The sequence below is a fragment of the Genypterus blacodes genome, unplaced genomic scaffold (genome assembly GCF_046128005.1).
Source record: "Genypterus blacodes isolate CSIRO-AG114 ecotype Tasmania unplaced genomic scaffold, CSIRO-AGI_Gbla_v1 ptg000022l_1, whole genome shotgun sequence".
Classification (NCBI taxonomy): domain Eukaryota; kingdom Metazoa; phylum Chordata; class Actinopteri; order Ophidiiformes; family Ophidiidae; genus Genypterus; species Genypterus blacodes.
Genome location: NW_027466835.1, coordinates 2243129 through 2270126, shown reverse-complemented (window position 1 = coordinate 2270126; position 26998 = coordinate 2243129). Strand labels below are relative to the sequence as shown.

The 26998-nt window shown below is 44.9% G+C and overlaps 2 protein-coding genes across 2 annotated transcripts; both read right to left on the bottom strand.

Moving 5' to 3' along the window:
* Positions 1-165: 165 nt before the first annotated feature.
* LOC142992680 (NACHT, LRR and PYD domains-containing protein 3-like) lies at positions 166-9136 on the bottom strand. The gene is made up of 11 exons (XM_076143191.1): positions 8823-9136; positions 7139-7421; positions 5212-6928; positions 4964-5134; positions 4295-4468; positions 3997-4170; positions 3228-3401; positions 2416-2589; positions 2161-2334; positions 1821-1867; positions 166-1275 (listed from the first exon to the last, which is right to left on the bottom strand). The coding sequence occupies exons 2-11, from the start codon at positions 7410-7412 to the stop codon at positions 704-706; spliced, it is 3651 nt and encodes a 1216-aa protein (XP_075999306.1). The 5' UTR covers positions 7413-7421; positions 8823-9136; the 3' UTR covers positions 166-703.
* An 821-nt stretch (positions 9137-9957) lies between these two features.
* LOC142992691 (peripheral myelin protein 22-like) lies at positions 9958-12196 on the bottom strand. The gene is made up of 5 exons (XM_076143213.1): positions 11885-12196; positions 11066-11155; positions 10809-10902; positions 10552-10692; positions 9958-10373 (listed from the first exon to the last, which is right to left on the bottom strand). The coding sequence occupies exons 1-5, from the start codon at positions 12179-12181 to the stop codon at positions 10216-10218; spliced, it is 780 nt and encodes a 259-aa protein (XP_075999328.1). The 5' UTR covers positions 12182-12196; the 3' UTR covers positions 9958-10215.
* Positions 12197-26998: the final 14802 nt, after the last annotated feature.

The window sequence follows — 26998 nt, the reverse complement described above, 5'->3', positions numbered from 1 at the left end:
TACAGCAGGCTGTTATGTATGGAATTTGAGAGCTTTTGATATTAGCATTGGTCTGCCTTACGTATATACTTTACATCAGTCCTTTTACCTGTGGGTGAGGTTCCATGTTTTCTTTTGTTGTTGTTGTTTGCGTTTTGCATTGAAACATTGTGATTTTCTAGGCTTTCCTTTTATTTAGTAGTTCAGTCTAAATAAGACCAAAACCCTGCTGACATATTTGTTCTGCATTTTTTTTGTTTTGCTTAATTCTGAAATGCACAGAGCAATTCTCCTTGAGGTGTCCCCATGGGAACCCTTTTAAAGTCATACATTTTGTGCTGCGTTTCAAACCCTGTGTCCGTCACTGAGATTCATTCCTATTTTTTTTGCAATTTGTTTTTATTGAAGCAAACATTGTACATGACGTTGCGCATGCAGTTGTAGGATACTGAGATTTATTCCTGTGTAATGTTCCGTAATAAGCTTTGTTTGTTGTTAATGCACACAATGTCAAGGAACACATTTCAGTCAACCAGAGCTGGACTTTGGGCTTTAATCCACCAAATCAGACAGAAAATGCACCTAGAAACCTATGCAAATGATCTTATTTGCATAGGCCACGCCCCAACTAGATTTTGTACTATTTACAAATTTCTTTCTAACACAGTGACTTTAAGAATCAATGTGTTTACCGTAGATCTTTATGGGTATGACTGAAATTGTTTTAGAAAGAAGTGTGCTCAACGTGCTGACAGAGTGATATTGAGGCATTAGTTGTTCTTAAAGAAAGGCCTGGGGCAATATAGTGGCCATAGCCAAACGCCGGGAGGACAGGTTCAGTGAATGTGGAGCAGAAGGTGTGGAGGAGGGTCAGGGAGTCAGAGGAGACACTGTAGATGGCCAAAATGCCAGCAGGCCAGTCCAGATACAGTCCAGTTCTCAGATGACCAGTCCCGCTTTCTAAAAGAAACAAGAGTGTTTCTATGTTGTTGTGCCACACACCTCTACCCTCAATACACCAGGACTGGTCATTCCTTCCCAACCTGCAGCCTATTTTTCCTCTTCTCTTGATTCCTCTGTAGGCCACGCCGAAGGACAAATGTCCTTTCGTTTCCACCTCCCAGTAACAGCGACCGGTCAGAGCATCTCGACACAGCAGCTGCTCACAGTTTTCAAATCTGTCTGGGTGAAAAAGATAGGGGATCTGCTGTGTCACCCGTGTCGCTTGTCTGTCATCCTGGGACAGTTTGAGCCGACGGTGTGCAGTGTTTGGGTCCAGTGTGAGTTCACAGGCATCTAAGGAAGACATATGTACACAATTACACACTGCAAAATAAATCCTAAAACTAAAGCATCCTTTCACAACAGTTCATTCAACTTGTTGCGAAATGTCAAATGCATCTTGGAAAATCATAAAACTTGCAAGACCAAGATGACATCCTTTGTTTTCAAAACAAAATTTCAGCCATTTATATTTTTCTGCATTCTTAGTTTATGCTATAATTGGCTGCCAAAGTTGACTGGGCGTGGTTCATCCTTCAATTGCTTTATCTCATGAATAAATTAGATGATTGTTACCACTTAGTGGACATGTGACCTCACTGCTTATGCAAAAGAACAGTTTAAATTACTTATAACATTTGGAACAGGAAATGAAAGGATTGTTTCTTTGTCTGTATTACTAATGACTCCAGTGAGTCACTCCCAGCAGTCTCTCGCCTAACAAATGTCAGCATAATCAGTAATCTGAAAATTAAGGAAGTAGTAGAAGTATCTGATAGTGATGGGCAAATCAGACTTGAACATTTAATCATGATAAATCCAAATAAATACACACTTACACTTCCACAGACCAGATTTCAACCTCTGCTCTCCACAATGGTCCACACTGCAGAGAAACATAAAATCATACCAAAGTATGTATGCATGTATGTCAAGTGATATTTAACAGCCCTGTTTAAAATCATGCGCCACTTGTTGTTAATGTTGCTGTCCTGTCCTAACCTGACGGGACCAAATCTTCACACAGATTCAGACATCACTGCTAACAGGAATAAAATAATAAGGCTAAGTATCAGGCCAGACTGGGTTCAGACAAGGCTCTGGGTTGGTTTGGGATCAAAATGCTTGGCCTGATTCAAGTTTCAGATCACCTGCTGCCATCTGTGGTCTCTGCATTACCTGAGGGTCTTCAGCTTCCAGGTAGGATCCTCCAGTCCAGCAGAGAGCAGTGTCACTCCTGGCTCTCCTGGATGATTGTAGCTCAGGTCCAGCTCTCTCAGGTGGGAGGGGTTGGAGCTCAGAGCAGAGGCCAGAGAAGCACAGCCTTCCTCTGTGACCTGACAGCCTGACAACCTGTTTATATTTAAGTTGGTTGTAATTGTTGTTCTTACTGCTGTTGAAGACATCTATTTAGAAAAAAAGATCGATCTTAACCTGAGAATTTCCAGTCTACATTGTGGACTCTCCAGTCCAGAGGAGAGCAGCTTCACTCCTGAGTCCTGCAGGTTGTTGGTGCTTAGGTCCAGCTCTCTCAGACTGGAGGACTGAGAGCTCAGGACTGAGGACAGAGCTACACAGCTGCTCTCCGACAGCTCGCACAATGCCAGTCTGAAGAAGACACAGTGGTGATTACCAAAACAACCGTTCTGTCTTTAATCAAACCTTTTGCGGCATTGTTTTGAATTAATCCAAGGCTAAAAGACAGTTCTAGAAAAGATTTTCACTGGAAACTGATGTGTTACTGTGTTTGCATTTTATTTGTAAATCAATAAATAAGTCAAAGAGAAAACCAATGTGGTTTTAGTCCAAATCACCAAAAAGGTTTTCAGCCTTGTTTCTGCCACATAAGACAATTTGGTTGATATTACACAGTTCTCATTACACAAAAAAAACCTTAGGAAACATGGAAGATTACAGCGGTTAAGCTGTGGCAATACCCAATGGTGCTAAGAGTACAATTTAATATATAATGTAATAAAACCGTTTATTCATTGTATTCTAATTGACATCTACACATTCTTAATCTTTTAGGGAGTTTGTGATTAAATAGAGTTTAAAGTGTTTACAAAAAGGGGTTTTAGTGCCTTGAAATTTTGATGATGATTGACTTGATTTTGACTGGGACCTTCAAAGGAGCAACCAGTTCCCTGAAAAACGCAGCAGCTGGTGCTGTTGTGCTTGGAATGGTAAGAATGATGGAACTTAAGTTAAAAAAGTGAACTAATCCTTTAATAAAATGATCTGACCTGAGAGTTTCCAGTCTACATTGTGGACTCTCCAGTCCAGCAGAGAGCAGCTTCACCCCTGGGTCCTGCAGGTTGTTGTAGCTTAGGTCCAGCTCTCTCAGACTCGAGGACTTGGAGTTCAGGACTGAGGACAGAGCTTCACAGCATTTCTCAGTGAGGTTACAGAATCTCAGCCTGTAGCGGAAGTAGTTATGAAAACAAACAGGATATAAACTGGAAATGAAAAAATTAGACCTCATACTTCCCCCACCATCCAAACTGCTTTGGAAACACACAGAAAGGGTTATGATTGGCTTCTGGAGAGTGGTGAACATACTCTTCACCACTGCTGTATTTGTCTTTATTACATGTACCAAGCTGTGTTGTCTATTAAGGGATAAATGTGCTCGCATTTTCCACTGAAATTGGTTTAATAATCTTGAAGTAGATGACAAAACTATGGAAAAAGTTTGTATCCCGAAAGTTGACAGCCCTGGATTTGGAAAATGTAATGGACTCCCCCAGCTTAGTCAAAACTGGTTAAGAACCTTCTGAGTAATCCAGCAAACAAACACACAAAGCAATGTATGCACATAAACACAAATACATGTGTCCTGGATTATTTTTAAAGAAGAAACTGTTTTCTCTACTGCCTTCACTTCATTTGTACAATATTATACGATTACTATATACCTGTATTATGCGGCGGGAAGTTCAGGCAAAACTGGAATGCCATAAACTGTTTGTGTGCTTTACTTATTGGGATGGAACCAAAACATTGCAGTCTAACCTGAGAGTCTCCAGTCTACAGTTTGGACTTTCCAGTCCAGGAGAGAGCACATTCACCCCAGAATCCTGCAAGTTATTCACACTCAGGTCCAACTTTCTCAGACTGGAGGAGCGGGAGCTGAGTATAAAGGCCAGGGTATCACAGCATTCCCATGACAATTGACAGCCACTCAACCTGAAAAAGAATGAATGATAAAAACCAAATGACAAATAAAAATGTTGCAAAAGCCTTCATACAACCAAACCCCAAATACACGTTTGCCACTATAGGTTTGTGTTCAGCTCTCAAGTGAACTGACCTGAGAGTTATGAGTCCACAGTGTGGACTCACCAGTCCAGCAGACAAATAATACATCCCTAAACCTATCGAGTAATTGCTGCTCAGGTCCAGCTCTTTCAGGCTGGAGGATGCAGAGCTGAGAAATTGGTACACATATTTAATGCAGGAGTCGTTGAGATTACAGTTACTCAGCCTGAAGAGAGATAGAGATGAAGATAGATTATAAACATTAGCAGGAAACGCACTCTAACTTCAATTAAAAACAACATACGTAATTCAGATAAAGTATGCACAGTATTATTAATGCAAACAAGATACGTAATCAAATTAGATCTAAAAAGTAATATTCATGTTGGTATGAAAAGGTTTTTTTTGCAAAAACAGATAAAACGGATTTACAAAATATTTTTACAAGAATTTCTTTAAATCCTATTTTCAAGAATATCTTTGGGTTTTCGTAACTTTATTATTGTTTTTTTTCATTTTTACCCGACTTCTGATTTAGTTTGTGAGAATGCATTAAACATTTACATATACAGACTAATCTGTTTTTGTAATAAATTCTTACCAACTTAACAATAGAAAAGATTCAAGCTAATAATTCACACTGTAGTGTGGATACAATAATAAACTTTGAATAATAGTTATAGTTAGATAATGTTTGTATCAGCAGTGTATTTGAGCTGACCTGAGAATTTCCAGTCTACAGTGTGGACTCAGCAATCCAAGTGAGAGCGTACTGAGTCCGTGCATATCACTGTTACTGAGGTCCAGCTCGCTCAAATTAGAAGACGGTGAACTTAAAACCGAGGACAGAGCATCAAAGCCATTACAGGCTGACAGGTTACAGCCACTCATCCTGAAACAAAATAGACAAAGAATCAATACTATCAAGACTCAGATTGTTTAGTAAGTATAGTTCCCCCATGTACATACCGAGCTACCCTGGAGGCTTTGACCAATGGCAGCAACCTCAAGAACCCTTCCTCTGAAGCAGAGTATTTCTTCAGGTCAAACACATCTAAATCATTTTGTGATGACAGTAAGATGAAGACCAGGGCTGACCACTGACCAGGAGAGAGTTTGTTTGTGGCAAGACTTCCTGAACTCAGGTGCTGTTGGATCTCCTCCACTAAAGAGCGTTCATTCAGTTCATTCAAACAGTAGAACAGACTGATGATTTTCTCTGGAGAGGTATTCTCCCTGATCTTCTCCTTGATGTACTGGACTATCTCATTATTGGACTTTGAGCTACTTCCTGTGTGTTTTAAAAGATGTTGAAGGAGATCTTGACTGGTCGGAAGTGAGAGGCCCAAAAGGAAGCGGAGGAACAAGTTGAGAAGTCCATTTGGACACTGTAAAGCCTTGTCCACTGCATTCTGGTAGATGTGTTCCTCAGTAGATTGGTCTTTGAATTGCCTGTGGCTGGTCGATTGTCCTTCTAACAGCAGATCGACACCTGAATTGATGAATGTCACATGGACGTAAATGGCAGCCAAAAATTCCTGAAAGCTTGAATGGACAAAGCAGAAAACCTTCTCACTGGACAGCCCCTGCTCCTCTTTCAGGATCTGTGTAAGTGATTGTGTTGCAAGGTTGATGCCACACTCTGTCAGATCTGCTTTGGAGAAAATGAAGTTGCCTCTCTGCAGGTGCTCGAAAGCCACTTTTCCAAGAGACACAACAGTCTTCTCCATCTGCGGGTTCCATGCCACAGCACGCTGTTCTGTCTCACCTTCTCTCTGATGTTTCATGTTTTCTAGCCTTGCCTGAACCACCAGGAATTGGATGTACATCTCAGTCATTGTTTTCGGCAGCTGTGGGTCGCCATCTCTCAGCATCTCCTCCAGAACTGTGGCTGCGACCCAGCAGAGGACTGGGATGTGGCACATGATGTGGAGACTTCGTGACGTCCTGATGTGGGAGATAATTCTGCCAGCCAGCTCCTTATTTCTCAATCTCTTCCTGATGTACTCATCCTTCTTTGAATCAGTGAACCCTGTCACCTCTGTCACATCGTTGATGTACTCAGGAGGGATCTGATTGGCTGCCTCCGCTGTGGTGGTTATCCAGATGTAGGAGGAGACCAGCAGCTTTCCCATGATGAGGTTCGTCAACAGCACATCCACTGAGGCCGGATCTGTAACGTCGGTCAGGATCTCATTATTGTCGAAGTCCAGAGGAAGTCGACACTCATCCAGGCCATCCAAGATAAAAACAACATGGAAGTTGTCAAATGTGCAGATTCCTGCTTCTTTGGTCTCAGGAAAGAAGTGATGGAGGAGTTCCAACAAGGTGAACTTTCTATCTTTCAGGAAATTCAGCTCTCGGAAACTTAAGGGAAATATGAACTGTATGTCCTGGTTGGCTTTGTCTTCAGCCCAATCCAGAGTGAATTTTCGTGTTAAGACAGTTTTCCCAATACCAGCCACTCCCTTTGTCATCACTGATCGGAGTGGTCTCTGTAGTCCGGGTAAGATTGGAAAGAGGTCTGCTGGTCTCACTGTTATGTATCCAGACCTTGTCATATTGACTTCTGTGTAGATCGCATTAAGACATGTCCTCTTTCCCAACTTTGGGCTTCCATCTGACAAATACAGAAACTTCTTCTTCAGGTTGGATTTGAGTTTGCGCTGGCAATAAGCAATAACCTCTGTATTAGAAAACACACACACACACACACACACACACACACACACACACACACACACACACACACACACAAAAAACACAATAGGTCAGGTGATAATAAACACATTTTTTTTGGAGAAGCTCTAAACTAAGTGCATATTATATTGCTTGTACGCTTCAAAGCTGCTGGTATGAATGAAGGGCAAAAGAAGGTAGTTTGGTCTTTTGTCACCTTTGGGTGCAGAGCTGATCTTTGATAAACGCTGTGCCAAGTCATTCTTCTTGATGCTCTTCAAAACCTTTATGGTCACCTCCAGAGTGTTCTCATTGTAGGTCGCTACCATCAGATCCACCGTGTCCATCCGATCTGCGTCCTGCAGTTGGCCCTTTGGGATTACCGGGAAGGTTTCCAGAGCATCAGCCTGCTGCAGGAACCACTTCAATTTCTTAAAATCTCCGTCTTCTAAATCCTCCAAAGCTCCCAGCAGGTCTATAGGCGTTGCCATTGTTTCTCTCTGCACACATTAAAGGAAATGTTTTATGTTCATGACAAAGCAGAGGTCTGCAAAATTGTCCACACATGTGTGTGGGCTTATTGATCTATACAGGTGGCTGTGGCTACACCCAAGGATTACAGGATTCTATATGACCTAAATGTAAGATATATGCCAAAACATTGTGGTTACATCATGTGGTGTGCATCCCCAAGTGACCAAGTACCCAACTGAAGTATAATCTATAGCTTTATACATAGACTAATCCCTGGCAGTCAGGTATAAAGGAATATAATATCGTCACCAGCAGCAGAGATAACAAAGTGAACATTAATTCTTTATATCATTTATGGTGCTGATAAGCTGGACCAATGAATAGCCACAGAAGCTCAATGTTTGGTCGTAACTTTTTTAGATTAGATTTTTTTAGATTAGATTCAACTTTATTGTCAGTGAGCAAGTACAGGTACAAGCCAATGAAATGCAGTAAAATTTGCAAAATTAAGAAATTTAGAACTATGTTTCGGTAATTTTGTTTCTGAAATAGACACCTAATATTTAACCTGTAAGCTGTTTTCCAAGTTAAAACTCATAACAAACCACATTTGTGAATTAAACCTCCCAAAGATCTGAGGTCAACTCTGTCAGCTCCTTTAAATCAACGCTTAAACCTCTCCTATTGGCCACTGCTTTTTCATTAAACAGGAGGCCATTTTACCTCCTGCACTGCAATAACTTTTATTTCATTATAATACAAAATATTAAATCAGATTTTATCTCTTGTTTAAATTTCAGTTTTATTCCGTTTTCTGTTTGTTTACATCCTGTTGTACTGTTAATGACTTACACAAGGAAGTTTGAATCATACACCTGAAAGGCACTAACAAATAAAGTTACCTCCCCTCAAAATTATACTTTTACAAAATGTCTGAGATCTTGACTGGTCGGAAGTGAGAGGCCCAAAAGGAAGCGGAGGAACAAGTTGAGATGTCCATTTGGACACTGTAAAGCCTTGTCCACTGCATTCTGGTAGATGTGTTCCTCAGTAGATTGGTCTTTGAATTGCCTGTGGCTGGTCGATTGTCCTTCTTACAGCAGATTGACACCGGAATTGATGAATGTCACATGGACGTAAATGGCAGCCAAAAATTCCTGAAAGCTTGATCTTTGTTTAAATTTCAGTTTTATTCAGTTTCAGTTTCAGTTTGTTTACATCCTGTTGTACTGTTAATGACTTACACAAGGAAGTTTGAATCATACGCCTGAAAGACACTAACAAAGTTACCTCCCCTAAAAATTATACTTTTACAAAATGTCATGATTTTCATGAAATTTACGTCCAATTAGTTAGTTAAGTTAAGTTTTTGGTCATTTCCATCATTTTTCTTTTTTGTAAGTTGGAGAAATTTGGCATTTACTTACCAGGTCCAAGGGGTTTTACTCCATTTTCACAGTCCACCAGTCTTGAAACTTTGACTGAAGCTTCTTTATCTCAAGGTCGAGCACTATCAATGAAGGGTTTAAGGGTTTAAGGGCTTAGTCAGCTCCGTTGACGCTCAAGTCGGACTTTCCCGTATCACAAAGCTGATTCACTTCTGATCTCACCCTGTCACCATCGTGACTTATGCTCAACAGCAGAGGTCTTCAACAGGGGTGTCCATTCGTCTGTTTTCAGAGTCCTCTCCTCTCTGCAATAAAAGAGCCGTGTCACCGTGTTTGAGTTTGATGAGTTTATGAAGTTCCTGCTGAGTTATCTGTATTATAGCCCCACCAAGTGGTGTAATTTGGAAACTACAACACAGCGCGTGTAGCAGCTCCCTTTCTGATCACAGAGCGCTTTACTGTAATAGAATATGACAGCTGGACCAGAAACATCAGTAACATCATGACCCACACCCACTTATCACAGAGCAGAGCTTCTTTCAAAAGTTTTATTTCAAAGAATACTGACAAAAATGCAAACATAGGTTTTTTACAAAGCAAACTGATCACAGGACACAAGAAGACTCGCTAAAAAAATGTTAAAGAAGCAACACAGAGTAGAATATACACTTCAAGGATAGTAGATAAGAAGCACCATTTTCAAAACTACACAAAATAAAAAAAAACAAATTTTATTTGCCATATAAAGTACAATTATAATTCAGAGAAACTTCATTCATTTGTTAAAAATTCTCTAATTTTAAAAAATGTCAGACTATTTTTTTATTTCCTTCAAAAACAAAGATATTCCAAGTAAAGGCACTTTTGTCCAAAGTATTGACGATTGGAAAAGACGAAAAAAAAAGTTTTAAATGCTTGTAACTTTGGCAGTTGAAATCTCTTTGGCACAGCTGTATGAATTGTGAGAGGCATGAGCTCCATCACATAAATGAGCATGACAATGTAACATGACAACATTATGTACAAAAGGTATGTAAAAATGTTATAAATATGTCTAAAAACCACAGACACTATGTACACGTTTGGACTGAACTGAAGCTCGTCTTTGCTGTCACACACGATGGACTTGTGGACATGTACGGTGTCGCTATGCAACAAAAGGTCATATGTCACCTTTATTTTTCTGAGTGAAGTATTGATATATTCAACAAGTGATGGAAGCAAATACATTTTGAAATACAGCAAAATGATACCCGCAGTAGTGTTTGGATATCTCCTGTTTGTGTTTACAACTGTTGACAGGAGTGACACATGCACTTTTGTTGCACCGCTGAATGTCAGTCTCTGGTCTGTGGGCAGTAGGCACAGTGCGATGTTGTGGTGAGGGGGGGTCTTCAAAGTGCCCCTCCTCTTTTCGTCTCCAATACCCATCTCATTCCTTCTTCCTCAGGACGATATAAATGAGGCCGCTAATGAGAGAGAGAGGGAAAGCCACCCAGGCCAGCACGTAGGCGTAGCCGAAAGCCGAGCCGGCGACGTCATCTGGACTCATCACAGTGTAGATAATGGCCGCGCACATCACGAACAAACCTAAAAAGGGGGAGAGTTTAGTGGGACGAGAGACTTCACACAAACAACTGAGAAAAAGAAGCCAGCAGTTTATCGGCTTCCAACTTTTCCGTTGAAGGAATGTGAAGTGATAGCAGATGATATCACGGCTCCGCCCACATCTGCTCGGGGTGTAACACGGACGTCGAGTCGTACTCACTTGCCAAAATCTGGAAGATGGCGGTGAAGAAGAAGCGTCCGCCCTTGACCAGTCTGAACAACTGATACAGAAAGGCAATGAGGGAGAAGAAGCAGAAGAGCACGGACAGGATCATGAGGGCCTGCACCGCCTGGATCCAGTCTGGGAGGCAGACGGAGAAGTTTGTGTTAATGCAGATGGAGAGGACAAATTTGAAACTTTCCCACTGAAAATTCAAAGTCATCAAAGTAAAGTAACGCAACAGTAAAGGAACAGACCTTCATTGCTGGCTGGCTTGCAGTGGTAGCCCCCATTGGTTGTTTGGCAGTTGTACCACAGATCTGTGCTCTTACCTGCACCTATAGTCCAGGCCTGACACACACAACAACACACACCATATAACAAAACGCAGCGAGGCAAGTGTGTGCGCAAAGACACACGAGCAATCAGACCATAACATGCACTTAATCATAACATTCTGACCTCTATGTTCCTCATTTTGAACGTGCATTAAAATAACACAAAGTCCACTTACATTGGCAGCCGTAGACACAAAGAGGAGGACGAGGATGATGAGGTGCAAGACGAGCACTCCGAGAAGGATGAGCAGCATTTTCAAGTAGATCTAGAGGCAAACAGAGGAGAGATCAGAACCACATGAACTCTCTCAGTGTCCCCCAACCACAGCCCCGCACCAGGCGCTCAGCCCGGGCGCTCTCACTTCTCGACACCAGGGGGCGCCGTTTCCTCGCCGCTGCGCCGACCGCAATGTTTACTTGAATGTGAAAGTATCCGCTTACATCCAAACGTAGAGAGCATGAAGGGGCTATAATTCCTTCCTGATGGCGCTGAAATGTTTCACTGCTGAGTTTAAAGTCGGGCTGAAGCTCGTGAAACTCGAGGGTTTTAAACTTTTCACGACTCGATCTCCATATGTGGAGCAATTTTACATCCGTGTACGAATAGTATCCCAAACACGTTAACTTTTGGGATTAATATCGGAACTATTCTCGGGAATAGTTCTGGAAACCTCCGGTCAAAAATGAGTAATTGGCGTCAAACGCGTGAATCACGAGAAAACAACGCGCATCGCAGAGAAAGAACTCAATCAATCTGTGCGAAAAACATTCCAGCGTAGTGCCGCCATGCGTCAACCCCCCGAGCGTTACGCCTTTAACTGGGAAACCAAACATTAAGTGACGATAAACGAGCTTAAAAAGGCAAAATACAGAAACACGGTTTGAGTTTTCCCGTCACATTTATATCCAAGGAACACGTAAAGTCCAGACGTGAAATCCTGCTGCATGCTTTGGAAAAACAAGTCAAAAAAAAGTAAAGGAAACACTCAGCTCACTTGTTTTAGAACCGAAGGGGAAAGAAATCCTCCACTAGTGTCCGACTGAAGAGGAAAGACGAGAGGCTGATCCTTTATGGCTTTTGGTGAAAAATGAGGTCTGGAGCGTCTGAGTTTACTGAAGTAGCTCCTGCTTCTCCACACTGCGTCTCTGTAGCTACTCTTCCAGATGTGGCTCACACACCCCAGTCGGACTCTTTCTGTGAGAACACCGCCCTGCAGGCCCAGCACGTCACCAAGGTCCCGTTCCACTACTCTTCCTCCTTTTTTCCCTCCCTCTGGAAGCCGAGCCCACATTTACTAGAGCGCATGGGAGAGGATCTATCTATCTATCTATCTATCTATCTATCTATCTATCTATCTATCTATCTATCTATCTATCTATCTATCTATCTATCTATCTATCTATCTATCTATCTATCTATCTATCTTTCTTTGGACTTTATTTTACATTTAAGTTTTTGTTTTTATAATTCCACCCTCCATCAATCCATCCATCTATGTGCTTGTGTGTGTGTTGGTGTGTGTGTGTGTGTGCTGTGGGGCAAAACTGTTGACCACTTGATTTCCTCCTGTGTTTATTTATTTGTAGGTTAAGCTACAGCACAAGTGAAGACAGGATGAGTTTGACTTCCAGATGTTCCAGATGCTCTATGGTGGCCGTACACACTTATTAACCCCCAACAAAGTGTTTCTTACTTCAAACTCATAAAACACGCGTGTCAGTCCTCATAGTCTGCATGCGTGTAGGTGTGTTTGTGCGTAAACAGATGAACTTCTGTCCTGAGGGGAGAGAGGGGAGATCTTGCCCATTGCCAAAGGGAGTTAACGTGTTGCAGTGTTCCAGTCACGCCGAGGTTGATGGAACACAGACATGAGATGCAAGGACGGTGCTCATCAGGGCGGCCCGGTCAAGGTTCTTCATCCCTCATTAAACTGGTGTGTTCAGGCCGCCTTATCACAAGTGACACGCAGGAATGTAAATGACAGCAGTGACGGCCGAACAAGCAACATTTCCTATTGGACCTCGCGATCAGCTGCTCAGCCTCGGCCTCTCCTCCTCGCGGCGCTTGGCTCATCAGGTGGATTCCTGTGGCTTGTGTTTGTAAATACGAGAGGGGAGGAAGTGAGGGTTTGCTGGCCGGGCGGGCCGGTGGGACGGGCAAAGGCGGTGTGCTGTGTGTGCATGGCAAAGAGAGAGAGAGAGAGAGAGAGAGAGAGAGGAACTCTTTGACAATCAACCGACCACTTAGCTGGACTTGCAGCTGTTCATGAAGATGTAATTGATGTGGTGGTAAGAAGCAAAGTGGTGCCAGCAGCAGCAGCAGGTGGCGGCCCGGCTGACAGCAGGTGTGGTTGGAGGTTCTAAGTATGAGGCAGATACATGTCACTCGACTCTGCAAAAACAAAGCTTCACGTTGCACTAAACATACATTCATGCACCCGGTTCGATATTGAATGAGGTGTCAAAAACACACGTACACGTATCGCATCCTTTAATGAATAATGCACACCGTTCCTCTTTGATGCTTTTGGATGAGGCTTGAATTTTTCAGTAGCAGACTCCATTCATCGCCAAGAGAAACCCAGTTATTGTGCCGACGCTCCAGCAGACACGTGGAAACAGTTTCTCTGGCTTTGCCCCGTGTGCCGATTAGCGCCAATCTTTGTGACTGATCTCTCTGCGCTGTCAGTGGCAACTCAACCATAACCCAGAGGAGTTATGATCTTTCTATTATGACTGATAGAGCTGGAGCTCATCCAAAACTGACCCTGCCAAACCCCGCTCCCACCCTCTCCCAACCACACACACACACACACACCCCTTCCCCTCCCCAAACCCATTCAATGAAAACACACAGGATCTGTCTTCCTTTTTGAAAGTGAAGGATTACAAAACAAACAGGCCCGGGCAGTTCATCATCAACTAGCTCAACTGAGGACAAGAGCGGAAACTTGACACAGACACCCACACCAACACACACACACACACACACACCATGGCGGTACTCCTCTTCAGGACACAGATGAGCCCGTTTTGCTATTCTAGTTTGCTGTGGCATGTAACCCCAAAATCATTTAATCAACTGAGAAGAACCAAAGCAGATGTAACATTGTTGGCGAAGTGAAGCTATGAAGGTGGAACACCAGGTGAGCTATGGTTGTCAAGTAGTAGATGTCCTCCTTGAATGTCACATGCTGCCACACTAACACTCGGCTGTTCATTATACGAGGCTTGTTTGAGTTTCATTCATCCATTTATTTCAGTTTTATAGGTGCCATTAGTTCTCTTATCAAAGTCGTGTCAGTACTTTTGTTTCAATGAAGGCGTGTTACTGGAATGGTTTGCAGCTTTCTGGCTTTTGAGTCTCTCTCAGTTCAGGCCCAGCCCCAGTGTCAGAGTCCCAGTGAGTGGGAGTGGCCCCATTGACTTTGGATCACTCCGTCCCTAATTGGCAAACACGTGCGCGGGGGAAGAGCGAGGCAATGGAGGAATAGCCGATGATCGATTCTGGACGTGGCTGTAGCTGGAGGACATTTTAGCGCTGCAGCTGGACACGCAATTTGACATGTGGGGATTTAAAGGAATGGCGGAAAGCCCCAGTGCTCCCTCACCTTTTGGAAGCCGCTGCCAAAACAAGAGGAAACACTAAAGCTCTGAAGTCAGCCTGGTCAAACGTCACCAGGGGCACCAGGCAGTCAGGCGTGTCCAGTGAAAAAAAAACAACCTCTTAGGTCATCTCACTGGATGTCTTTAGATCCGCAAGGCTGGAAAACATCGGAATCTACTCAGGAAAGCTGAGGCAGCTGTTCGCAGAGCTCCTTCCAGCTTGGTTTAGTTTGGCCCATTGGATCTTGTGGTTTGGTTTGATGAGAACGAAGAATCAAAGGCGTCATTCAGAGCTTAGAAATCAAACCCTTTTTTTCCCCCATTGACAGTAACATTCCTTCTGCAGATGCATTGTGTTCTGTCCAGGATGTCCACGTCTCTTTTCTCTTCGATGCCCCGATCCTCAGGGGCTGAAGTGGCTCGGTTGTGTTTGTGTTTGGCCACTTAGTGAATATCAGATAACGGGCCACAGATGGGTGAGGAGAGGCCGGGGAGGAGGCCCCTGCTCCTACAGGCCCGCACACTTAGCAGGCCCACGTTAAAGCTCTGTTCACACACACAATGACACTCATACCAGAATGCATGCTGACATTATATTGACACGCTCACACTAACACAAAGCACATACCAGACACCACACACACACACACACACACACACACAAATCACTTGCGCAGATTCACTGCCTGGCTCCACATTTATACGCACAGGCTTCACATTCCACTACCTCCTGCCTGTTGCTTCCCTTTTGAACCTCTGCAGACATATGCGAAGGAGCCGCAGACCTTCTATACGGACCAGGGTGAAGCAGGATCACATTGGAGCATCTGGGCCGTGCATGCCTCGTCTCACCTCTCCCATTTTGAAATATCTGAACCTCTGAAATGGACCATGACCAAGCTGAAGATATCCACTGGTGCGGGCCAACATATTTGAGAGGGGAGAGAGGGCTTTGATTCCTCCTTTCAAAAAATGGGCCCGTCCTTCTCCGCAAAGCAACAACAACCAAATATATCAGAGACATACGGCATGAAGGACTCCAGATTGTGGCACCCCAGTGATCCAAAACATGTGCTAATCATTAGCCCCTGGCTTCCTGTTGGAGTCGATGTCATCAGCACACACATCACAACAGGCAGTACCAGCATGCAAACTGTTACTTAGACTCAGATTGATATTGGGCCCGAGGCGTTGGAATGAAGCAGTAAAAGCAATGAAAGAATTTGATTTGAATCGCGTCGCTCTCGTTCCTGTGCAACTTCTTTTATCTGAGCGGCATCCAACACACACACACACACACACACACACACTCCACACTATCAAATTTCAAATCCAATCAGAAAGTGTTTCAAAAACAATGACGGCCATATGACTCATCTGGCGTTGATGCGTGCAGATACATTAACGCTGCATTTCTGACTCCCTCCGAAAAAATTCTCATCTGCTTGTTATCAGCTCTTTTCTCGGAGCTCATTCCTGCCGCACTGTTATCTTTTCCGAGCAGTGTATCTACGCTTCTTTAACAGGGAACTGGGCTACACTTCCTTCTCAGGCTGCCAGTGGACTCGCTGCCAAAAAAGGTGTCGTGCCAGCAAACATTTCCTTCCCTGCGTAGTTGCCAGTGCCGTAAACTGCATCGACCTAGAGAACACCGGCGGCGGCGGCGACGACGACCCCGGGACCGCCTGTACGGTGTGCGATCCCCAACCCGAGCGTTCATTTGTCATAGCTTCGTAGCGCTGCACCATGGGGGTGAAAGGTCACGGGAGGCCAATGTAAACACATAGCGTTGAGCTCTTCTACGTTGTGTTTACATGGTAACCGCCGGCGAGTGCGGTACTGATAGTGATGAACGCTCAAAGGTCGTCGGGAGGCGTTTACACGTGGTTGCACTTGCCCATGAAGTCTTTGCGTAAAAACAGCTGTGAGGTGAGTCAACAGGCTAAACTGATAACATCTGAGTCAGAAGAAGTGAGTATTTGGTTTTGTTTATTTGAAGGATCCGCATCACCTGATACCATGGCAACCTGGGGCCCACACATGGCACACTGTACATGACACATTAAATGATAAACAATAAATTGCATTGATTATACTAATAATACTACTAGTACTACTACTACTACTACTACTAATAATAAATTCAAGGTATCATCATAAGAATTTGAGTTAATGGTGCAGCTGAAAGTCTTAAATTCAGATAATGAGTTCAGGAACTTTCTCTGGGTTTGATGCTTGTACATACTTCAGCAACCCCTCCTTCCCCTCAGCCCCCTCCTCTCTGGCATCTGCTCCTTCCATTTCTTCCTGATCAGGTCAGGGAAGTCTTCATTGATGTATATCCATGTCCCTCTAAGTGTCTCGGCCTGTGATTGCATCATCTGCTCGTGCTTGTAGTGCAGGAGTTTTACTATGATCCCTCTCATCCTGCTTTCATCAGACTTCCCTCCTCTTCTATTTCAATATCCTTCACTTTTCAGGCTCAAATCCCCTCCCAGTATTTCTTGTTCTTTCATTTCTAACATTTCCCAGTTTTCACCTTTCCCATCAGGGGCATCATCAGTGATCAATTCATCTTTTCATCAATCCCGTCAAGGATCTCCACAGTCTCCAGCTGTTTGTCTCTCTTGAAAGCACTTTGTCTTGACTCTCCAATTTTCCATGAGCAAACTCCAGACTAGTCTTGAGTTGCTGCATCTCTTTAAGGATTTAAAGTTCCTACTTTGCTGCTTCAGCCGCTCTGTACAAAGGTCTGTTTGTTGCACCGTCATGGATGGAAGAGTTGACACTGTCACCTCCTCTTCTTCTGGATATTTCTGTACTTTGGATGGCATCTTGTCAAAAAAAACACAGACGCACCACAGCCACTGGCTTGAGTTTCCAACACAGGGGAGTCGGCCTCAATCCCTTAACTGTGTTCAAAACTCTCTTTGTGAACTGCATCCATGGCTCTTTACTCTACAAAAGTGTCATATAACACTTCTTAACTTGGATAAGTAAGTATCTGATAGAAAATGTCAAAACTAGTTTGGGCCCAAATCATGCAGCAGCAGCATGGAAACAGGAAACAGGAAAAAGGACGTTATGAAGTACTGACAGAAGAAGACGAAAGAGCGAAATGATAACTCGATTAAGATCATCGTAAAGTACGCAGGGAAACAAGCTTTCGGTTTTTATCTCTGTGGCGATCAAAGTTGTTATGTGTCACCCAAGCTGATGATATATGAGACCAGCATGTGGATTGCGCAATTCCTAACCTCCTGGTGTTGTTGGTTTCCCCTGGCTGGTTGCGGAGGTGCCATAACTGGTCGGACCGGGTTGGTGTTTTGGGACTTGGGGACAGACACACGTGATGGCTAACCCAGTGACTGCGTAGTGGCCTGGCTGAGGGAAGCTGTGGTTGCACAGAAGAAGCCTGGCTTGGCTCAGTGAGTGTGTGTTGTGTGTGCTCATCCGTCGGCGCTGGTCTGGACCGCGGCCCGGAGCAGCCACTCACACGCGAGCCACACCAAACTCTCTGACAGCTCCTTTCAGAGGGAGGAGTGGGGGGAGGGGAGAAGGGGGCGGGCGGGAAGATAGACTGTGGCACAAACAGCACGTGCTATTAATCTATACACACACAGACACACACACAAACATGAACTGCACTGCACAGGAACTTTCCGTCCATTTATTTCACAAATCTCAGTAGGTGTGACACCTCTTTGCGAAACAAATAAGCAGGATGGAAATTGAAATAAATAGGAAAACACTTGGATCGTCGCCGCAAACAAGGACGGCTCAGCAAAAACAGGAAGAAGGGAAACACATCCACACAAACTCAAACCTCAACAGAACATTTCTTGGGCTCGGTGTGTGTTTGTGTGTGTGTGTGTGTGTGTGTGTGTGTGTGTGTGTGTGTATCACAGCGCTGGCCACATTGCCTGACTGTGGAATGATCTCCGGAAAATGAAGAGCACAAACTTCGCAACAATCACTGCTTATCATCAATGATGTTGTCGGAAAAGAACCACAAACCTCAGATGTAGCGGATCGTCACCTCACTCTAACCCAAACTTGAACTCTGAAGGGAGTGATGCTCACAACTCAGCTTATTCTGTATGTGTGTGGGTGGGTGAGTGTGTGTGTGTATAGGCCTATGAAATGACCACACAGCTTCGGGAACGAGGCAGAACACAGCGGTCGGCCTTTACTACTCCAGCAGGATTTAAAGACATACAGATCCCAGCCAATACCGGCCCACTCCCCGCCCCGTCCGGTCCCATCCCGGCCCAGAACGTAGCTCCGCTCCGGATCCGGCGTGATGAGAGACGCTGGGATGTATTGTTATGTTTTATGGATTCCAGATGAGACCTTAGCCTGTTCCTCCACCCAATGCAAGCGGCTGAAAACACGTGTACCGCAACATTCCCTCCTGTCATGGATTTCACCCTTTTCGTGACAAAAAGAGAAGTTGGGCGCGGTCAGAAACAACATGCGGCGGCGGCGGCGGCGGCGGCGGCAGTGCAGCACACACACAGAGAAAATAATATCTTTACATTTCCTACAAACGCTGCTTCTCCTTTTACTCCTTTCCTCCCCGTTTTGGGTGAGGAAAGACTATAAATAGAGCTTCAGCAGCCCTCTGAAGAGCGAAAAACTGAGGTTTTCGAGCGAGCAAGCGGAAAAATTACATTAAATTCCGAGCTGGGACCATATGTTGTAGTCAAATAGTGCACGAGAGAAGAAAATATGGAATGGCAGCCTGGATTCAACTCCCCCCTGCTTCTCTCACAGCTGTGGGGGAGGGGATGGAACGCTTTAATTGGAAACAGAGGATGCCTTCTTTTTTTTCATATATTTCCATTATAAAGTTACCCATTCAAAACAATTACCTGGGCTCTCATTATAGTAGGCCTGTAGTTAAGCTTCAACCTTGTTAAAAGAAAAGAACTGGGGCTCCTGCAAGATGAATGTCCGTCTGCTGGGCTCAATAATCAAACACAGCATCATAAATCCCACAAGTACAAACAGAGTGTGTGCAGACAAAAAAAGGAGGAGAGTCACATAGTTTAACCCTCAAACAAAATCTCTCTCTCTCTCTCTCTCTCTCTCTCTCTCTCTCTCTCTCTCTCTCTCTCTCTGACAACCTCCGATGCCACTTTTAGGGAGATGGGGGGTTTTCCAAGGAGAATATTTAATTCTCTGAGGTCATGCTTGGGTTTGTAGATCTCCAGCCTGTGAAAAAAACAACAACCCATATGCTAGGATAGGAGGGAGGGAGGGAGGGAGGGGAGGGAGGAGGGAGGAGGGAGGAGCAGATTGGAGTCCTGAGAATCACCAGGCTGCAGTGTAATTGTTGCGCATTTCATGACTGGAAACTTTTGTTTGTGTGTGTTTTTTAAAACTGGAAACTCAGTAGTGACGTTAGAACTGTTTCACCTTTTGGCAAAATAATGGCCTTCTCGTGGTTGGTCTTAACGAGCAGCCTGAGCCCCGTCAGTTCCACAGAATCGTTTTTAAAGGCCAAGAAATGTGCGGTGCCTAATTTCCACGTGAATCTGCAAGTGACCAGGAAATTCCGAATCCTATCAGCAGTTCTTTCCATTCAGTCGCCTTTCCTCCATGAGGCGTCTGCTCCAGCTTGGCCCCGGTTTCTTCCTCCAGTGAGAACTGATGGGACACGCAACAGACGACAGGCAGCTGGAGCGACCATAACACACACGCACACACACACACACACACACACACACACACACACACACACACACACACACACACACACACACACTGGCCACCCTGGTCACACCCAAGGCATCCCAGGCATGCAGGGCCCAGCACTGACACAGTGGTCTCTAAATTTGCCCACAACTCTGCGGGTGGACTCACTCTAACTATGCATGTCTGTGTTTGTGTGAGTGCACGTATGTAAGAGGAGGGAGGGGGGTGTTTGGGAGTGTTAAAAATGGCCGTACTGTGTGTTTGAGCTGGACAGTTTGGGATGGACGGTGTGATGCTTGTGAGAGGTTGACGCCCAAGCAAAGCACTCAGCAACACGACATGGAATCTTGTAATTTGAGTTCAAAAACAAAATGCAATCTGAGCTCTAAACTCAATATCTTGACTGATTTAACCCTAATCTACATCATCTAAAGAATTAAACTATAGAAATCTATTTAAAGGAGCTTGAAAGCTGAATATTTGCCTTTTTGTGTGGAGGTATTTTCTAGAATCAGTTGTAATTCCATCCTGAAACCAGCATTGATACTTTCTCGTTTCATCCCTGAAGTAAGTCGATTTGTGTTGGAAACAAGGCGAAATAAATGAAATCATTTCTCTGCAAATTACTTTTACTTATTTGAAGAAAATAAAACAGACCAGACAACTCTCAGACAACTTAAGCTCTCAACAACCAACCAAGCAACCAATATCTCAGTTATCTCAGAGAAGGGATGATCATTTATTGCATATGGAGGTTGATTACTTTGTTTTCCCCAGTGGGAATAAAAATGATTGATGAACCATCTTCAAACAAGATCTTCAGACTTTTCGGAAATTCCTGTTTTTGCGCCGCAGCTGGGAAAAGAATGAAGATAGAGCCGTAACAGTGGGCTGAGTGTGTCTCCTCTCTCAGCGATCCTCCCATCCCAGGGGCCAACAGCAGGGTGACCTCACCCTGCCTCCGCCCCGCTCACTCCCCCAGCACAACTTCCTGGCTGGAGCGAAGCTGCAGCACAGCTGGGCCGAGCAGCAGAAGAGCAGCGAAACAGTGATCTGGATGATTACTTTGCCATTCCTTCTTTATTTGTTCCATCTTGCTCTGATTCACAACTGTCCAGCCCCTCTCTTACTCACCGGGTTGGTCACACTCCCACGTAAGCGCATGAGCATTCCTGCACTCATATACACACACACACACACACACACACACACACAGGCACACGAAGGTCACGTAGCCCAGCTTTGGTAAACTTTGAGGTTTACGCTGTCAACATGACGTCTTTCTGGAGTTTGTGGTGTGAATGAGGCAGCGCTCGACTGGAGATGGAGACGCTCCAACTCTCTCTCTCTGCCTCTCTGAGCGATCTGTCAGTCAATGTAAACAGCTACAGATGGAGTGGGCAGCGGGGCTTTACCAGGTTTTACCAGGCTTGTTAGATGGCCTCATGCTCAGCTGCATCTGCCGAGCTCCCAGACCCAGACACGCCTCTTTATCGCAGGCCAACCGTTCAACATCATCCAGCGTTTACGTTTAAACTAAACACCACAGACAGACTCAGATTTCCCTGAAGAAGCAGAGAAACAGGTCATGTGACAGACATTTTACGCTTGTTGGAGAGATCCAATAATTGCACGACAACGCTTTTGATGCTCAGTGCGGCTGTGTTTTATTTTATCGCCTCAGCTGGGAGATGTATCACACTCCAACACACACACACACACGCACACATGCACTGACACCGACTGAGGCAGAGAAAATGGATCTAATTTGTCTTCAGACAGCATTTTAATTAAACAGATTTTTATAACACTGGCTGTAATCCATTATTTACCCCTGATTGAAATTTTACACTTTAGCATGCAAGTGAGCAGCACAGATGTAACAGCCTGTAATTACAGCTGCTGTCCAGTTCAACACAGCAAACCAAAGCCTGCACACCAATGACAAGCATGTGCAGCCGACACACACCCACTCACACGCACACACTTGGATTGGATTTGTTGTGTGAAACAGCGTGATCCTGGGCCGGTGCGACTGCGGGGGGAGAGCCAGGGTCGACTGGACTTTTCCCTCTCTCCTCTCCAGCTCCAGCCCTGGGGGAACCAGAGGGAGGGAGGGGTCCACAAACAGGATGACGGAGCTGTTAGACGAAGACCAACACCCAGTTGAGTAGCTTTTAAATCCCACTATCCACATGTGAACGCGCTGGTCTCCCTCGTGTCGTTTTCTATCTCTACACACACCCTCCTGATTTATGAGGACTGAACTTTTCGGATGGATTTAGGTTTCGTCTCCAGTGGTGCTGTGGATGTTTGGTATAAGCTTGGAAACAGGAAGGTGACAAGACTGTAATGGAAAATGTGATTTGCTCAGCCAGCTCTGATATTAGAGGCCGCCACTAGGAACTCACTGCGGTTTAGTCTGTGTGAGCGGTGGGCAGCGTGTGGAGTGGACACAGGCCTTCAATACGCTGCAGCCACTCAGTCAAACATTACGTAATACTGTAGGTGAACCAGAGCGGTGATGTCAGCCGTTGTCTGAGGTAATGTCACGGTCACAGTTGCATAAGTTGTTTCCCTCTTGAACTCAAAGAGGCAAAACTACAAACTTCAAAAAGTGCAATCAGTTCACAAAGACTTTTAATCTAACACGGAATTGAGAAGTTGAAAGGCGGGAATGAGTTTAGGGAGATGTTCCGAAATGTACTGTTGGGCATTGAAAGCCAATATGACAAAGTAACCTTACATTATTTAAAAAAGAGGCGCCTGTAGGGAGAGAAATGTGTTGAATAAAAGGAGCCACTTACTGCCAGATAATCTAAATGTCTGAAGGCATCAAACTCAGAGACTTTATGTCCTTTTGTTCCCTCCGCCTGCAGTGGATGAGTTTGACTAGTGTGGCTCAGTATGATGGGACGGAGGGAGGATTAGGTTGAAGAAGGACTCCAGGGTCAAAGTTTAACACGAGCCTACGGGAAGTGACCCTTTGTGATCTTGGCTTCCTGGTCAGCTTTAGACCTTTCTCTCTCCACAGTGGGTATGCAGTGGCTGCCAAACAAGGAGTGTATTGTGTGGACACGCAGCGTCGTGTGATGGGACAGAGCCAAGTCTATACTGGCAAGGATGCAGGATTCTCACTGAACGATCAACTTCTAAAGCCTCCTTTTATCAGTCCCGGGGAGCCACTTTCCCTGATGAAGTCTTCACTGTTCTGAGCATTTGGGCGACAGATTTCTTCTCAATCATCCCTTATACTCTAATTTACAGCAAGTCATGTGTGGAAATCTGATTATATCAACAATTTCTGCAACCGCTTTTACGCTTTTGTGTTGATGTCTACAACTGACAACAATCTGTCTGTGTGTGTGTGTGTGTGACAGTGTGGAGGAGTACATGTGTGGAAGTATATAGTGTCAGCCAGCCGTAGACAGGCCTTGGACGGGAAGTAGCCTCTGGCAGAGATGAGGGGGTAGTAGAGAGCAGCAGTGCCCCCCCGATGTGGTCATGGCTGAGTGCAGGCCAGGCCAGGCCAGGCCTCCCGGGGACGCACATGGCTGCAGGAACTGCTCTTCTCTTCAGCACAGTGAGACCAGACCAGCAATACACAGACAGAAGGAAAGAATGGAAAATGAGCCGATGAATCATCGTTTCTGAGATTGCGGCACAAAAAAATGGAGCCGTCCACGTCCACATCCAGAGTGACATGTTAGACCCTAAACTGTTAAAGGTAAAACTGTCGCGCTGAAACTTTTCAAACCCCCAAACCAAAGGACTCCAAAATGTGTTTGCATATATTGGTTTGATGGCCTGCAGTCAAAACGGTAATGGACCAATGAAACGTGTCAAATAGGTGGTTTTAGTCTCGCTGGGCTGATGGCAGATTTAGCAGTTGTGGCTTTGCGAGACGGAAAACATATTTTAACACAGAAAATCCAGCCCAAAGAATTTATGACACAATCCCCAGATTTATGAAGGAAACTGCTCGCTGCACGACGACTGGTGGAAGGAAGAGAGCGACAGGACCTCTGTTTCCCTTGGACTCGCTTTTCCTTGTCTGTGAAAGCCCTTGTTGGGATCGTGACATACCTGCTCAGGCACCAGGCGTCTGAGCGGGACGGACCGGGCTGCTGTTTGCAGGCCGGGGGCTCAGCTTTCACCGCCCTCAGCACAGGCAGCTGAAGCTCTTTAAAAGCTCAGACACAGGAGAAGGTTTAGCATCCCTGCCTGCTCCTCCCCCCACCACGTGTGTGTGTGTGTGGTCTCCTCCTGCCTGGCCCATGCCTTTCCAGGGTTTAGAGGTCAAGAGGTCAACACTGGGTACTGGAATGTTTATGTTCCCTGCTCCTTTTAACGCCGATATCCGCAGTCCTGGCTCTTGCTTTCCTAGAGGAACACCCGGAACTTCCTCTCAGGACACGGAAAGCTTTTTTATCATGTTTAAGTTTAAAAGCAATAAATACATTTACAGACTGAACATGTTTGAGGTACAGCATTTAAAAACTAGATTATTAGACTACTAATATTTTATTAGATCTCAAGAAACAAATGATGATTGATTACTTTGTTCCGAAATACTACATGGCACAGTTTATGTCTTATTAAGTTGCTATGAATTATGCTAATGTAAATAATCAGCCATTTTACACGAGCAGCAGACACAGAGCAACACTAGCAACCCACCAGAATCCCGTTTCTGCTCGCCCGGCGAGTGTTTGTCAGATCTATTCTCCGTCATTCGATTCTGTTTTGGTTTTGCCGGCTCCTGACGTACAAATATGTGGGTCTTTATTTTGTTAAAGCTCAAACCTTCATCAGCAGCTCTGCCATGTGCTGCTGCGTGTGATGGGAACAGCTGCCTGCTACACAGCCAGTGTGCGTCTGTAAAAACCCACACAAAAGCTTTAATATAGAGCCGTGCAGTTGGGTGATAACTCTCTGTGGGTTTGTCACCATTCACAACTCTGTTACATCCAGTGTTAACATTGATAATTGCACAGTTTGATGATATTATACCGACGTTCACATGACAGGCAGGGCAGATAATTCACAGCCCGGGGCAGATGAATTTGTTGGTTCTTCCTCCCCTTGGCAGCGATGAGATTGTGCTCGTCTTCTCTCAGCCAGGCCCTCTCTTGCTCTCTCGCTCCCTCGCTCTCTCAGCTCCTTCTCCTCCCCAGATACTGTGCATACATTTGGTCAGAGATATGTGTATCAAAGCCTGGGAAAAAGATGTCTGGACGCTCTCCAGATTTTCCTTCTCGCTTCCAACCACAAACACACAGTTGGGGCTTTCGACCACGGTACTCCAGCTCCGTGCCAGCAAACAAACCCCCCCCCCCCCACACACACACACACACACACAAACACACACACATACCACACCCACATGCTCCACCACCTCTCCTCCCCAGTGCAACAACATGGCAGAAACGGCTGTTTGTTTATGACCCATAAAAAAAGTACTCGCAAAATACTGGTGCAAACATAAAAGAAAGATCCCGGAGCAGCTCGGGGAGTGGTCCGGATTTAAGGGAGGGGGGCCTCGACACCAATGTGTGTGTGTGTGTGTGTGTGTGTGTGTGTGGGAGGGGAAAGGGAACGAAGCCAGGCAAAGGGCGGTATATGAACAATTATGTATTCTGTTTCTTTTCTCCCCCATCCCCCACTTTTGTAAAACTTCCCCCCCCCCCACCTTTCCTTCCCCACTCCCCTCCACCAGCAGGTTGTTTAATACTTTCCAGATTGCAGCGTGCCGTAGGCCTGCTGGAAGAGCGAGCTGCAAAGTCTGCTGATGGAATTTGGTGGAAAAAAGGCAAGAGGGTCCAGGCGGGGGCTCGTGGCAAAACAAAACCTGAAGGCGATGAGCGCCTCCCATTGGTCACCGCTGAAACAAAGTAAGACTTTCAAAGTGAAAGAGGGGGGAAAGGCGAAGGCGAAGGATATTTGACAGCCACCAAAGCAGATGAGACTCTGTGTTTGAGAGTGTTGGAGAGAGAGAAACAGCTGCAAGGCAGAGTCAGATTACAATGAGGGGAGGGTGTGTGTGTGTGTGTGTGTTAAGCCTCCCTAACAAATCTGCCGTCTCCGGTTTCAGGTTAGAATATGTGGGACAATCACACACACACACATCCTGCCTGATACAACAAATCATCCTAATCATTTCATCTGAGTTGTTGATCAATGTGTTTTTTTTAATCTTTTATAGGATTATTTGTTGCTCGTAAGAAGAAGAAATGTGTTCAACACTCAAGAAAATCAAACAGAATCACAATCAGTCAATGATGTTAGTCTGTTACAAATTATGTCGGTGTGAACTGGTACAGAAGCGTTTACGAGATGAACACACACACACTCTCTCTCTCTCTCTCTCTCTCACACACGCACTCGAATCCCACATCAGTCCTTGTGCCGACACACCCATCACCAGATGTGAGCTTCCCAGACCCGCTAGATGGCGCTGGAGGACAGGCAGAGGTGAGAACAGCTGCATGAGGCTGATCAGCAGTCAGAGCAGATGGATGTTGGCTCCTGTTCAATAGTGAAAGTGGTAAAAAATAACAAAACACAAAAGTAGTGTGTGGTGAAAAATTTAGTATTTCTTTCTCCAACAAACAAACAAGCAAACAAATAGTAAAAGAATAATGACTTTATACAGACAGACAAAGAACGGATCGATATCACCGCTGCTCTGTATTGATCACAGCGATCAATATAAACGGCCTGTTTTGGGCTTTTTTACACGAGAATAATGGCTTTCTCTGGCCCTGCGGCAGATGGGATAATGTGAGTGAAAGTGGAAGCAG